General features: G+C 53.7%; 1 protein-coding gene across 1 annotated transcript in view; it reads left to right on the forward strand.

The window, feature by feature from the left end:
• The first annotated feature begins 271 nt into the window (after positions 1 to 271).
• The window catches only part of LOC111152552 (aggrecan), a 41,691-nt gene continuing 26,727 nt past the window's right edge, over positions 272 to 15,235 (forward strand). Inside the window, exons 1-10 of the mRNA XM_022511030.1 lie at positions 272 to 341; positions 2,696 to 3,079; positions 3,960 to 4,134; positions 5,752 to 5,879; positions 7,187 to 7,480; positions 8,682 to 9,137; positions 10,979 to 11,153; positions 11,689 to 11,816; positions 12,770 to 13,063; positions 14,877 to 15,089. Coding sequence (XP_022366738.1) covers positions 272 to 341; positions 2,696 to 3,079; positions 3,960 to 4,134; positions 5,752 to 5,879; positions 7,187 to 7,480; positions 8,682 to 9,137; positions 10,979 to 11,153; positions 11,689 to 11,816; positions 12,770 to 13,063; positions 14,877 to 15,089 — 2,317 coding nt within the window. The remainder of the gene's footprint in view (positions 342 to 2,695; positions 3,080 to 3,959; positions 4,135 to 5,751; positions 5,880 to 7,186; positions 7,481 to 8,681; positions 9,138 to 10,978; positions 11,154 to 11,688; positions 11,817 to 12,769; positions 13,064 to 14,876; positions 15,090 to 15,235) is intronic.

Here is a 15,235-nt window from a genome sequence, read left to right on the forward strand (position 1 = left end):
ACAGGTCAGAAGGTGGGAAATGCCCTAGAAGAGACAGGAGGAGGTTTCCAGCCTCGCACATGTCATCAAACTGAGACATCCGTGGAGGCTTTACGAAGAGAGGATTCTTGGAGGAGACACCCCTCGAACCACACGCAGCCGCCTTACCTTGATGGGATGTCAGATCTCTACCCGTGGAATTGTCACCTTGTGTCCTGTGCCACGTGACCCCCAATCTCACCATATCTGAACCTCCAACTAACCCCTCCGCCTCCCTTCTTCCAGGTGAACTATGACCACTTTACTCCTGGTGTTTGTGACTCTGAGAGTCATCACAGCCGTCAGCTCCCTAGAAGCTTCAGGTAAGGACACACCCGCGCGTGCCTCGCGCATCCAGCAGCCGCAGAAGACTGGATTCCGGTACTAGGTCCCGAACTGAGTGCTGCTGCTCCCAGGGATATAAGCTCCCCATTCCTGGCCTTTTCCCGGCCCTGACTGCCCCTTCCCTAGCGGCGCGGAGAGCGCGCCCGTGCGCCTGAACGCACGCACGCACGCACGCACGCACGCACGCGCATGCGCCCCGGAGCCCTGGCGCTGGTCGCTCCGGGCCATCCTCGCAGATGGGCAGCCGAGAGGAAGAGCTCTTGACGGGTGTCCATCTTTTCATCTCTTCTCTGTGGCTCTTACCCTAAACCGCCACACGCTGAGCTTGGGGTTGGGGCGGGATTATAGATAAGCCAAAAGTGGAAAAGCTGCCAAGGGAGGATCCGCTAGAACATCAAAGAAGAGAAAATTCCTTGAGAAGCAGAAAGAAGTCCCCAACACATCACGCAGCTCTTTGTTTTTCTCGGCAAGCCGTCCTCGGGAAGACCCCGCAGGGTCTTTCGCATATGGCAGGCCCGAGGTGGGTTTCTGATCATGGAGCCCTCAACCAAGTGAACAAATTGTCCACTGACTGCAGGACGGGTTTGCCCCAAAGTGAGCTGTATCTCCCTTAGACCTAGGCAAGAGAGGCCCCTGCTCTGGGCCATGCACTTTAGGGCTTCCCTCCGGCCCTCCTCCAGCCCCAGTGCTCCTTAAAGGATGAGCGGTCTGTAGGGACATGTCCATCCCGATCTAGGCTCTCTCCCTTTAGACCACACTCTGGATACCCAGCATGCCCCAAATTCCCTACCCAAGTGGACCCAAGCCACTTCCAGGACCCATCCTCCAAGAGGGAGGATCATGCTCTTGGTGAGAGCCGTCCCAGGCCTGAGGGAGAGGTCAAGGGGTGGCTGTTTGTGTGCGGTGTGGACAGAGCTGGGGTGTGAGGGCTGGGATAAGCGCAGACCCCTCACGGTGCAGAGAACTGGCAAAGAAGGCGGCCTCCTGCTTGGCCACGAGAGCCCAGTGCAAAACGCTGGGGAATCCAAGAATTCTAAATTAGAATCTGGCTTTTCATTTTGAAAGGTATCATTGTCAAATAAGAAGATAGAGCATATTTTATTTAACAATCTGTGGACTTGATTTATAACTTTTAAATATTTATACATAGGATATATGGGTCTCCATCTGTACTCTCGCTTGGGGACCCACAAATATCCAGCCCCTGGCTGTAACCTGGGTGGTTTGCCCACGCAGGCAAACCAGTTCATAGGGTCACATGAGAGCTTTAAAAACTGCAGCGTTGGGCCCTGCAGTCACTTTTAGCTCTCCCCGGAGAACCGGAGAACAGCCAGCTCTAAAACCATGCTGTGTTGTGGGGTGAGGGCTGAGCATTCAGAGGGAGATTTTTGTGGAGGGATCTAATAGTGGCTGTCCAGAACCTCAAAGCTTAGGGCTGGGCCCCCCCCAAACTTTCCTGCCCCCCATCCTTGCCCTGTTACGTATTTACCACCCACAAATATCTGAGACATTTTTATTTTCAACCTGTAGGCTCTCCTGGAAAAAAAAAAGGGTCCCATAAGTCTATGACCTGCCGTGAAAGGTGCTATTTTTGCAAAAGCTGTTTCTTTCCCATTCCAGGAAGATCTTTTACTTCTAAGTGGATTTGGTAAACATGTGACATCTTCCCTGCCAATACTCTCCGTGATTTTTTGAGGAGCTGATCATATGCCACTCCCAACCCCCACCCCTCTCTGACTTTTTGTGGACGTACATGAATGTCTACTCTTCTCTGACGCTTCTCCAGCTGGCCCCCCATCCCTGAGTCCCCAACAGCAGGAGAAAATGCCTTGTCCTTCCGCAAAGACAGGATGGAGTCCAAAGCAGACCTCAAGTGTCTATGTCATTTTGCATCTGAGCTTTAAACATCATGTGGATTTTTTTTTTCTTCCTCATCACAATTTTTCCTGCCCGGAAGTGACTTTCCCCCAAATCTTTAAGCTGTCATTTCAGGAAGATCAGGGTCCTGTTTCTCTTATGGCTTGATATCCCCTGGGGTACCCCAGGTTGAGAAACAGAGAAGAGGAATCTCAGCTCTAAAATTTCCTTTGCCCTCCCTGCAGCCCTTTTCCAGTCCCATAGTTCCTGTCTTGAGGTGAGGAGACCGGGGTTCTTGAGGAAGGTTGCTCTGAAAAAGATGTTGCAAAGCTTCCCAGAATTCCAGATGGTACAGGAGTGTCCCACACACACACCGTAAATACAGACGCACTCACGGGATTTTGTCATTTCCAGAACTGACCATGAAGCTGGGTGGTCCTCTCCAGTCACTAACAGCTCTGTCCCTGCCCCACAGACCCTGACAACTCGCTGAGTGTCAGCATCCCCGAACCATCCCCTCTGCGGGTCCTCCTGGGGAACTCCCTCACCATCCCCTGCTACTTCATCGACCCCATGCATCCTGTGACCACCGCCCCCTCCACTGCCCCCCTCGCCCCGAGAATTAAGTGGAGCCGCATTTCCAAGGAGAAGGAGGTGGTCCTGTTGGTAGCCACGGAAGGGCAGGTGCGGGTCAACAGTGCCTACCAAGACAAGGTCTCGCTGCCCAACTACCCGGCCATCCCCAGCGACGCCACCTTGGAAATCCAGAACCTTCGCTCCAATGACTCTGGGATCTACCGCTGTGAAGTTATGCACGGCATTGAGGACAGCGAGGCTACCATAGAGGTCGTGGTGAAAGGTGAGAACGTCCCACAGGGACACTGCTTCACCTGGGGAAAGAACCAGAATGGTATGCTCACGGGAATGGATGCAGGCAGGCTGGTTTTCAAACCCCACCTCCTACCCCGCCAGCTTCCACCCACCTGAGTCAAATCACTTAGCTTCAGTTGTGTCTCTGTAACACAGAGATGGGACTGTCATTCTCTCTGGACTTTGAGGGACTTAAAAACATCTTGACCATCATCACATGTAAATGAAAGTTTGTGCTTTGCTACAATCCCATGATTCCGTGATCAACCCCATTTTACAGATAAGCAAACTGAGGTTAGGTGATCTGCCTGACGTTTCCCTGGAAGCGAGCCAGAGTGGTCTCCTGACTTTTCATCCAGATGTCTTTTCCCTCCCCCACCTCCCACCCCAGACCCATTCTCAGCTCCAGAAGCCAGAGAAAGGGATGAAGCCTCCCGGGTTCCCTTTCTCTCCTTGGCCCAAGGTTAGTTTGGTTAGTTTGAGGATAGGGTTACTTTGGTTAGTTTGAGGATAGGGTTCCCACTAGGATGCCCCTGGGCTGAGGATACTTGGAGCTCTAAGTGTCTCTTTCCCTGAAGAAAATATGGGGCCTGGGAGTGCCACAAAAAAAGTAAAAGAAGGCAAATTTTAGTTCAATTCAAGAACTTTCTGATTATCAGATATTCAAAACAGGTACTCTGTAAGATAGTGAGGTCCCCGTCGCTAGAGGTATTTTAGCAAAGGCAGAAGGACCACATGTGAATGTGGGGAGATCAGCGCATCAGCTAGATGCCCAGACCAGGCCCCTTGACCATAGCCATAAATCTTCAAGGACTTTGATGACAGGAGGCTATGCCTGACTTGCTCTCCCACCTGCGCGTGTCTTGCAGGCATTGTGTTCCATTACAGAGCCATCTCCACGCGCTACACGCTGGACTTCGACAGGGCGCAGCGGGCCTGCCTGCAGAACAGTGCCATCATCGCCACCCCCGAGCAGCTGCAGGCCGCCTATGAGGACGGCTTCCACCAGTGTGACGCCGGCTGGCTAGCTGACCAGACTGTCAGGTATGCTGCCAGGGCCACATGCAGAGTCAGGCAGCCCGGGCCTGGGGCCGCCGTGATGCTGTGGCCAGCCTGGGCTGGGGCTGGAGCAATGCCTTGGCCTACTCTAACCATGCTTATGTCGTTGTTCGGAAGCAAATATTTGATTTGGGACCGTCCAGTTGAGCTATGAGGAAAGATACAATCATGGGTCAGCTATGCTGCGTGCAAAAAATTCACCACGTGCTTTTCCAGAAAGCTCCAGTGCTCCCAGGCAAATACTTTTAGTGGCTGCAAGGAATTTTAAAAGAATATAGAACTTGCACAGAAAGCTGTGCCTTAGTTTTTTTTAAAAAGGGGCTTATTGTATTCATTTGAAAATGTAGCGTGAGCCATAAAGCAACGGTGCCCCTTGTCCCAGACCATCTCAGATAGGAGCCCCTGGGGTGGTCATGACACATTCTGGAATGTCCGGTGACAATGTCTGGCTCTGCTGATGGAAGACTCCTGACCTGTCTAGATCCTTGTCAGTCTGCCCTGTGGCAGAGTCAGGAGCTGCTAGCAACTTCACCCTAAATGAGCAAATTACCCGTCATTACCCTTCCTACCCCTGTTCCCCTTTGCCATGATCTCTGCAGTTTCTTGAGGCTTTGGTGTTTTTTGTTTTTTTGTAAAACCCTTGCCTTTTTTTGTTGTTGTTTTTAACAAGGCAAGACATAAATTAAGCTTTCTGGTGCTTTTTTCCGTGCGGGCGGCTGCTGAGGGATGCGTAGCCCAGCAGCACAGACAGAGCTCTGCCCTCGATGGATCTCAAGCCATGAGAGCCTGTTGAGGCAGGATGAGACATGCATTCAGGGTGGACCAGAGCTCTGAACAGAAGAGCCAGAACCGCAGAGCTTCCAGAAGAAAACAAAGGAAAATATCTTCGCAATCTTGGGGTAGATCTTTCAGATCTTAGGACACAAAGGCTATGAGCAGGAAGACAAGACAAGACAAGACAGCAGCCTAGCATAATGCAAGAGCCTGCACCGTGGCCCCAGAAAGAGCTGGGCTCAAAACACAGCTCTGACACTTACAAGCTGTGTGACCTTGGGCGAATTGTTTATCTTCTCGGGGCCCAGTTTCTTCCAGGTTAAAATGGAGTGTTTCTAACACTTGCCTCGTTAGGTGGACGTGAGATTCAAATGACGCAAAGTAGAGGTCGGCAAATGGTGGCCAATGGGTCAAATCCAACCCACCTTTGTTTCTGTACATAAAGTCGTGTGGGAACTCTGTGACCGCTTCACACTACCGTGCCAGAGTTGAGGGGTCAAGATGAGACTCTGCGGGCCACAAGACCTACAATATTTACTCTCTGGCCTTTCTATAGAAAAGGTTTGCAGGCCCTGGATGTTCGGTTCCAATATGTATTTGGCAAAGGGGGCTGCCTGTAATCACCACTAACTGTGAAAACATGTATCTCATCGAAGCTTGGGGAACAAAGCCAAAAAGACAAACAGTCCCCATATCCAGGGCAGATGCTGGCAAACACACCAGTGAGTCCCCGTTTCCTCCCACATGGGAGGAGGATACCAGGGCCCAGGCCACGTACGCCTTCTGTCCCCTGAGTGTCACACAACATCCACTCTGGGTTCCTGGCAGGTACCCCATCCACACTCCAAGGGAAGGCTGCTATGGGGACAAGGATGAGTTTCCAGGTGTGAGAACCTATGGCATCCGCGACACCAATGAGACCTATGATGTCTACTGCTTCGCTGAGGAGATGGAGGGTGAGGCCCTGTCCCCTTCCCAAGACACCTGTCTGTTCCCTTCTCCCCAGTGATACTAGGAACCATGTGGGCCTCCTCTGCAGCAGAGCACAGACCGAGGGCAGCGCACACCAGACCCCTCTCTGCCTTGCCCAGAGAGGGTGGGGGGCCTGTGGGAGGAAGGAACGGGCCCCCAGATCCCCTCACTCCCCACTTTGGAAAGAGCCTCAGCAGGCGGTGGATACCTACCAACCATCTGGTCCCACTACTGGGCCCAAGAACCTTTGTCTCTGTCTCTCTGCTGGGCTGGGCTGGGACTGCCCCTCCCAGCCAGGACCCCTGCTGCTCTGACCAGCCCATCACTGTCCCAAGGGTCACTGCACCAGTAAAGCCCAGCCCAGCCTTGTCACCCTCGCAGAGGACACCCCAGGCCACTCCAGGGTGGGTCCATCAGAAATGTAGTTCCCCGGAGAGCCGGCTGTCCTTCAACCCTCTCTAGTTTCCCTGCTGCCGGCCCCCAGCATCATCCAGGCTCTCCTGGTGGGCTGGTTCTGGAGAGCCTCAGTGGTGGCAGGAAGGAAGCTGGGGTCTTTCTCTGCTTTGTGAAGGGTGCTCATTTTGATCACAAGCAGAGCTTCCTGAGTGACCCAGGCATGTGGAAGACTCTCTCTTCTCCCATCTGCACACATCACCCCTTTTGACACTCCAGGCTCTGCCGCCTCTGCCCCCAGCTCACCCAAGTTTGCAGCTTCCCCCAGGCTGGAGATAAGACCTAACAACCTGGCTCATTCTGAGGCTGGGACAGTCCCTGCTTTCTCACCCCTGGGCTCCCTTGCTCTCGCCCCTGTGCTCAGGGCCTATTAAGGAGCAAATATTTATGTTTCCATTCTTGGCTCACCAAAGGCGCGGCCAATCAGAGCTGCCACTAAGTGGGGACAACCAGCGCCTTCCCAGGAAACAGAGGCCCACCCCCAACCCCTACCTCCACACAACATGCTTAGGTTTGTGAAAATAGTAAAAAGAGCTCATGAGGCCCTTATGGACACTTTGGGGCCTAGAGACCCCCATCTGGGAACCACCGCTGGGAAGATCAAAGCCTAATACCTGTTCTTCCCATCACAACTTGAATTTTTTTTAAAGGATTGCTTGCATGGACAATGCTTAACTCTTAGGAAAGATGCCCTGGGAGGGGGTACGTTGCACAGCAGAGCGTGAGCAAGGATGCTTTAGAGCAGGAGTTTGGAGCCTAGGAGTCACATGGATTCCCTGGGGATGCAGGGCAGGAGAGGGGACAGAGATCCTCACCCTGCCCACCCCATCCCTCACAGGTGAGGTCTTCTATGCGACGTCTCCGGACAAGTTCACCTTCCAGGAGGCGGCCGACGAGTGCCAGCGGCTGGGTGCACGGCTGGCCACCACGGGCCAGCTCTACCTGGCCTGGCAGGGCGGCATGGATGTGTGCAGTGCCGGCTGGCTGGCCGACCGCAGCGTGCGCTACCCCATCTCCAAGGCCCGGCCCAACTGCGGGGGCAACCTCCTGGGTGTGCGGACCGTCTACCTGCACGCCAACCAGACGGGCTACCCTGACCCCTCGTCCCGCTACGACGCCATCTGCTACACAGGTGGGGCTCAGAGGGATGCCAAGAAGGGGGGGCGTTGTGCCATGGGAATGGGGGCCCAGTGGAGGGGAGCTGGGAATGGGGGTTGTTTTCTACCCCTTCAAGGGGCCACAGGTGCCTAAACCCCATGTCTCAATACCCCTGTTGTCACTAGCTCCTAGAACACCTAAGGGAGAGGCACCATAGGCGACAGGATCCCGCCCTGGCTCGTCAGCTCAGAAGAGGATTAGAAGAGCGAGCTTAGAATTTGTGTTTGCTCAGGTTGGAGTCATAGCTCTGCCATGGGCGACTGTGCAGCCAGGGAAAGCCTCAATGTTCCCATCTGTCCGAGGGGTGGGTGGCGGGCATGAAACCATGCCCCCCCCCCAGAGGCGGGCACCGTTATCCACCCTCTGGAATCCAGTGTGCAAAAGGACCACAGGTCATTGAAAAGAGTGGGCAGGTGGGGACAGTGTTGACCTACAGTTTACTTTGAAAATTTAGGCTAAACCTTCTAAAAATAAGGTTTTTATCTCATGTTACACAGTCTGGATTAGGGATAACAACTACATGCTAAATTCTTAGAGGAAAAAAAAAAACGTGGATACTATGGAGCTGTGTCCCTGTTATGACAAAATTGGGACAGCACGGTGGCCTAGCTCCTTCCTGTTTGGCTTTCATGGCCTGACTTTACCCAAAGAGAGGCATTTATGCCAAAGGAACAAAGATTCCCCCCAAAGCCTCTCTTAACCTTTCAATATCCTAACCAGCCTTTTGGAAGTGGTAGCACACTTGTGGGTCTCCTCTTTCTTAAAATGATTGACTGGCTTGTCCTTGCCAGTCACTCTTTGGCTCATGACCAAGGCAGGCAGTGATCTTAGGTCCTTTTCACCCATGCCATGGGCTCCCACATCCTTGGCAAGCTTTCTCAGTTCTGCTTCTTAACTGATTTACCTTGTCCTGCTGGCCAGTTACAGCATCGGGTACCCAGAAGATAGGTGAGGAGGCAGCGGGCGTTGATCAGGAAGGGAGGTTTAGCTGGACTGGTCATATAAGCAGTGAGCCACTCGGTCAGTGTCTCGTGGCATGATCCCTTGGAACTCTTCGGCCACACGGAGACGGAAAGCTTTCCTTCCCTGGTGGGGAAGGAGGTGGATCTGCCGCTCATCTCCCTCAAGCCAGCCCTAGGTTGAGCCACTAAAGCCTGTCTCTCTCCCCACCCCAGGTGAAGACTTTGTGGACATCCCAGAAAACTTCTTCGGGGTGGGCGGCGAGGAGGACATCACCATCCAGACCGTGACTTGGCCTGATGTGGAGTTGCCGCTGCCTGGAAATATCACCGAGGGTGAAGCCCGAGGCAACGTGATCCTCACTGTGAGACCTGTCTTCGGTGTCTCTCCCACTGTCCCGGAGCCCGAGGAGCCCTTCACGTTCACCCCGGAGCCCGAGGAGCCCTTCACGTTCACCCCGGAGCCCGAGGAGCCCTTCACATTTGCCCCTGTTGGAGGGGCCACTGCCTTCCCTGAGGCTGAGAACAGGACTGGAGAGATCACCGGGCCCTGGGGTGTTCCCGCTACGCCCGGCCCAGCCTTCACTGCCTTCACCAGTGAGGACCATGTCGTGCAGGTGACCGCAGCCCCAGGCACAGCTGAGGTGTCTGGGCGGCCACGATTGCCTGGGGGTAAGTGCCCGCCCCTCAGGGGGCTGCATGGGGGCTGGTGGGAAAGGTGGAAAGAACTTGGAGTACTTAAGGATCTGTACCTTCAACTTTGCCTGAGACCTGGGCCAAGCCTTCCTCCCCTCAGACTTGGTTCTCCTCGCTTGTAAAACAAGGAGGGGGGCCAGAGAGTGACCCCCATGCTCTTTTGCCACAAAGCATTTCCTTCAAATGAAATCGTAGGTAGAAATGGGAGTATGTGTCAAGCAGATAAGGATGCCACATGGGTCTAGGGAGGAGTGGAGCCAAGAACTGGGGCCCTTTAGTCCAGGGCCCCCCCCCCTTGCCCCATCAGGCACCGCCACGGAACAGAGCTGCTTGAAAACCAGTGTACGAGGTGACCCCGGGGCTCCTCACAGAGCTGACCTTCAGGGACAGGGGTCAGCAAACCAAGCTCTGACGATCATACCAGCTTGCCACCTGTTTCTATGTGGTCCACACACCAAGGATGGCTTTACAGTTTTAAATAGTTGGGGGGCAAAGTCAGAGTGAGAATAACCTTTTGTGTCATATAATGAAAATGACATAAAATTCAAGATTCAATGTCCGCAAATAGAGCTGGACTGGAACAAAGCCACAGCTACTCATCAGTTTGCTCTCTGTGGCCCTTTTTGGGCTGTCACCAAAGAGTTGAGTAGTTGTGACAGAAACTAGTGAGCCCACGAAGACTAAACTGTGTCCTGTCTGACCCTTTCCAGAAAATGCTTGCCAGCCCCTCTTCTAGGAAAGGTGTGTTCCAGGGGCTTAATAAAGGTCTGGAGGCTTGGGATGTTATAGAGCTCAGCTGCTCCCCAAACTCCAATCCAAGAACAGGAAGGACATTCTGGGGTGGCTTTTGTAAGGGCCTTGGTGGTGTCCCCTTCTGGGGGAAAAGCAGATGGACACTGCCACCCACCATCACACCCAGGATGCCACCAAGTGGGATTTCAACCTGACATGCCCCAATGAGTACAATCTGTTGGGAAGGAGAAATTATTTCAGAGTTTCAGGGTAACCCCCAAATGGCTGGGTCCCAGGGTTAGGCCAGGACTGGAAAGAGTCCCATTGGCTCTGTGTGGGAAGGTGCCAAGGGACAGATGAGCATCAGCCACAGGACAGATCAAGGAACGTGGGACAGTATCAGACCAAGGATTGGAAGGTGTGACATAGGCTGATCCATCACCTTGGGAAGGGTCAGAAACAGAGACCAATGTACACAGCCGAACAGTGGGAGAGGCAGGGTAAGTGGGTAGCTCAAGGACAAGGCTCTGCCCCTTTGAGAACCTGGTAAAAGCCACGAGGCCACTCCCAGAACGCTCCTGGTACACACCCACAAAAACACTGGCTGGCATCTTCAGGCCTGCACCCGCCTCCTGGGGCCTGGGCCGGGTGCAAAAAATGCCAGGGGTTGTCCAATATATCCTTAGCCTTCTCTGTATTTTCCAAATGTTCTGTAACGAGTGCTTATTCTTTTCATAATGAAAAAAAAAAAAATGCGTTTGTTTTAAAGAGTAAAGGGACAAAGAGGAGGGTTGGGGACACCCAGGGCGGAAGAGTCCTCCAAGGGCCTCTCAGGGAGATGGATTTCAGGAGTGGCTTGAACAAGCAGAGGGAATCAACTTGGTTGAGAATAGGATCAGAGGTAGGAAGGGAAGGAGAGGATGAAGGGGAATCATTCCTGACGGAGCTGGGGCCCCCTCCCTGCCCTCAAAGCCAAAGAACCAGGCTCCCTGGGCACCGTCACCGGTGTCACTGTCACTGTCCAGTGCCTGCCCTGAGCCTACCTGGTCTCTCCTTCTCTTCCTCCCCGCCCCCACTCCAAGCAGGGGTTGTGTTCCACTACCGCCCAGGATCTGCCCGCTACTCACTGACCTTTGAGGAGGCTCAGCAGGCCTGCCTGCGCACTGGGGCTGTCATCGCCTCCCCGGAGCAGCTCCAGGCCGCCTACGAAGCAGGCTACGAGCAGTGTGATGCCGGCTGGCTGCAGGACCAGACCGTCAGGTGAAGGACCAGCCCCGCCCCCGGGGCCAAAGCCAGCCGTGAGCGGTCGGGCTCGGGGAGCAGCACCTGTCCAGCACCCGTCCAGCACCCAGCAGAATGGGCACCTGCTACACTGTGCATTAATTAATTAATTAATGACTCCATGGCTCCTCCCCTAATTTCTCCCCCAGAACCAAGGCGTATTCTGAGCAGGTGGGGAAGGGCCCAAGGTGACATTAAGTCCTTGGTCATTTACCCCCAGGAGACAGGGAGAATCTCTCCTCAAGGCCCCCCACCCCAGGCCCCTCCAGCTTGACTCAGTGCCCTTCCATATAACGGGCTCTCTTCTGAAGCCAGCAATCCCCCAGGGGCCCCAGACCCTTCCCCCAGCCACACAGGGAGCTTGCTGCAAGAAGAGCTCCATCCGGGTTTTGATCCCACCAGATGACTAAAGATGCGCCCAAGTCCCCAAGAGACCTGCCAGCCTCTCCCTGGGCCCTGTATCCCCCAGCCTCTAGAACAGGCCTCCATGCACCCCTCCTGTGCTCCTTTGCAGATACCCCATTGTGAGCCCACGGACTCCGTGTGTAGGTGACAAAGACAGCAGCCCCGGGGTCAGGACCTACGGTGTGCGGCCAGCATCAGAAACCTATGATGTCTACTGCTACGTGGACAGGCTCGAAGGTACAGCCCATGTTCTCGAATTTTGGGCCCCAGGCAGAGGGCTATTGGGGAGACACAAAGAACCACCCAGTTCTGTTCCTTTTCCAGCCTCTCTCTCAGGTCAAGCTCATTCTCTCCCTCCCGCATGGTTCATGCGGATTCCCCCAGCACTGCAGGCGAAACTGATTAAAAACCATTGAGTTCTGCTGATCAATGAGTCTTTAATTATTACAAATAAGTGTTAGGTATGCCATCTGTCTCATTGAAAGTCCCAATGCCCAGGAACAAATCAAAGGTTCTGAGAAGTCCTGCAGTAGAAAACCTTTTAAACTCTGCTTAACCAAGCAGTACAAACAAAAAGATCTTTTCTTTTGTTTCATTTCATTTCTTTTAATTACAATGATCATCACCAAATTGCTATTCCAATGAACCCAATTTTGGAAATGCTGGTGTCCTGGAAAGAGTTCAGCATACCCACTCACTTGTTCTGGGAACCTGGGACAAGTTACTTAACCTCTCTGGGCCTTAGTTCCCTCATCTATAAAATAGGAGCTGATTGTGCTGATATCACCCTTGGTGAGTATTAAATGAGATATGTGTGATAAGGGCCTGGTACAAGTGGGTATTCAGTAAACATGAATTCCTTCCCTCAAATCAGACAGGCACCTGGGTACAATTCTGGGTGTGGGGACCCAAACCCCAAGAGTGGCTCCAGGACCCACCCCAGGGGTTGGGGCTGCCAGTCCTCGGGTGCTCCGTGCTTGAGTCCTGTGGTGGAGGGGAGCACAGGGGGTCAGAGGGAGGGTGCCCAAGAGTGACTGGACAAGCTAGACAAGACGGAAGATGCTTCCATGCAGAGGGACCGACTGGTCTCAGTTCGGTTGCCCTGCCCCCCACTCCCCCACCCCACAGTAAGCAGAGCTGCTCTGGCTGTGGGCATGAGGGTCACACCTCCCACCTGCTTCTGCCCCCAGGGGAGGTGTTCTTCATCACACGCCTGGAGCAGTTCACCTTCCAGGAAGCGCTGGCATTCTGTGAATCTCACAACGCCACCCTGGCCTCCACGGGCCAGCTCTACGCCGCCTGGAGCCGAGGCCTGGACAAGTGCTACGCTGGCTGGCTGTCGGACGGCAGCCTCCGTTACCCCATCGTCACCCCAAGGCCTTCCTGCGGCGGAGACAAGCCAGGCGTGAGAACTGTCTACCTCTACCCCAACCAGACAGGCCTCCCTGACCCGCAGTCCCGGCACCACGCCTTCTGCTTCCGAGGTATGCTTTACTGCCTCTCCTCCAGCCTCCTTTCTACCTGGCGCATGACTCCTCTGGGTTCACCCCTTCTGGCCTCTGTCCACCATCCCTGTCCCTCTGAGCAAGGAGGAGAAAGCCCCTCTGGGGCAGGGAAGCTCTGGAGCTAGCATGACCTTAGGTGTTGACCCCAAGGAAAGTACATCCTCCTAAAGGTCCCCAGAGAGCAGCAGAGAGAGGTGAGTGAGAACTGGGGCTCTAAAGTTAGGCAGACCTGAATTTTAATTACAGCTCTGCTGCTCAGTGGCTGTGTAACCCGGGGCAAGTCACTTGATCTGTTCCTCTGCTTAGCCTATAAAATAGTGATATAATAATTCCTCCTTCAAAGAGGTATGCAGATAAACTGGAAGAGGGCATACAGAACACTTGGCATTGTGCTTGGGACATAGTAAATTCTCAGTAAATGTTACCTTTTCTATAGATAACAGACACATACATATAGATGTGCTGTTTTAATTTGTATACCCTCGCCCAGTTTCCTCCTGCTTGTAAATATGTTTGTGATAAGTTGAGTCAAAGTATTCTTTTACTTTTCACTAAGCACCAGAAATTCATGGTTCTAATTGGCCCACGCTGAGGACCCACTGCCCCGTCAGTCAGTCCTCATCACCTGTGGGAGTTCTGGGAGTGATGTCATCCAGCGGCCCAGGGGGTGTGGCTAGGGCATGACCAAGCCCTGCAGGACTCTGCCTGGATGAGATCTGCCGCCCCCCTCCCCCCGCCCCCCGTTTTGGATCTACCATGGTGGAGATTATAGTCACTGCTTGGGCCACGTTTTATATCTGATGCATCAAAACTGAGTGTCTTTGTAACTTCCTATGAATGTATCATTATTTAAAACAAAGGTAACAAAAAAATAAAAGCTGAGCTTTCCCCAGCTTCTCAGACTTCCAGAGCCATCTTTGAAAACCCAGTTCAAAGGACACTCAGCCCCACTACGCAGCCTCAAGAAAGCCAGACCCTTCCTGGAAGATGTGTTGGGGCTCTTGTGCCAGCACCCCCTTCCCGCTCTGGGCAACAGAAGCCAAACCAGTTAGCCTCCCAGTTCGTTCTTAGACCTGCACCCCCACGGCCCCGACCCTCTGTGAACTCGGTCTTTTCTGTAACTTCGAAGAGGTTTGACCTCCTTCCCAACTGAGCCCACCACCGGTTTTCCTTAAACCGAAACAGTTACGCGCCCCCTTCCCCCCGAAAACATCTATAAATCCCACCAGTGCCAGGATGACTTCATGGATTTTAAATAGCAGCCTCCTATTTTTGACCCAGACATACTTGGAACCTAATTTCTGTCCCCGAGAAAGGCAGCATCGTGCCTGGAGCAGAGTCTGGCACCAGATACTTGCCTTCAAAGACGGGATCTGCCCCTTATAAGCCAGTGGCCCTGGCAAGTCATTTAACTCAGGGCCTTAGTTTTCCCACCTGGACATGAGATCATAGTATCTATCTCATAAGGCTGTTGTGGCATAAAATGATTTTATATACATAACACCTTTAAACAGTGCCTTACATGTACAATACATTCTGCAGACGGCATGCCCCAGACCGCCCTGAAATAGTGTGTGTGTGATGCTGTGTGCGGATCAGTATTGTGTAAGTGATGCAGTCAGCTCTTACTGAGGAAGACGAGAGCCGTCTTACTGGGCTTGAGGTGGGCTGCGGGCGAAGGTCGAGGGCCAACAAGGTTTTTGCACCAGCCTGGCCCCCCCTCAAAAATCCCCTAGTTCCCCTGGGTTGGGTCCCTGGCAGGGAGGAAGACTCACCACCTGCCTCTCTTTAGGTGTCTCAGCAGCGCCCTCTGCAGGAGAAGAAGAGGGCGGCACACCCACTCCCTCTGTGGTGGAGGACTGGATCGCTACCCGAGTGGGGCCTGGTGTGGCTGCTGTCCCTGTGGGCGAGGAGACGACTGCCATCCCAGACTTCACCATTGAGCCGGAAAACCAGACGGAATGGGAACCGGCCTACAGCCCAGCGGGCACTTCCCCACCACCAGGTCTGTGAGGGGAGGGCTCTGGGGTGGATCCTGAAGTCTCATGTGCCTGTCTCCCTAGGCTGTGGCCCAGCCAGCGGTGGTTCTTTCCCTGGAGCCTGTGCTGTTTCCCCAGCCCTGACACTGGCCAGCAGCATATCCAGCCGTGG

This window comes from Enhydra lutris, unplaced genomic scaffold (assembly GCF_002288905.1).
Source record: "Enhydra lutris kenyoni isolate GAN:26980312 unplaced genomic scaffold, ASM228890v2 scaffoldscaffold29, whole genome shotgun sequence".
Classification (NCBI taxonomy): Eukaryota; Metazoa; Chordata; class Mammalia; order Carnivora; family Mustelidae; genus Enhydra; species Enhydra lutris.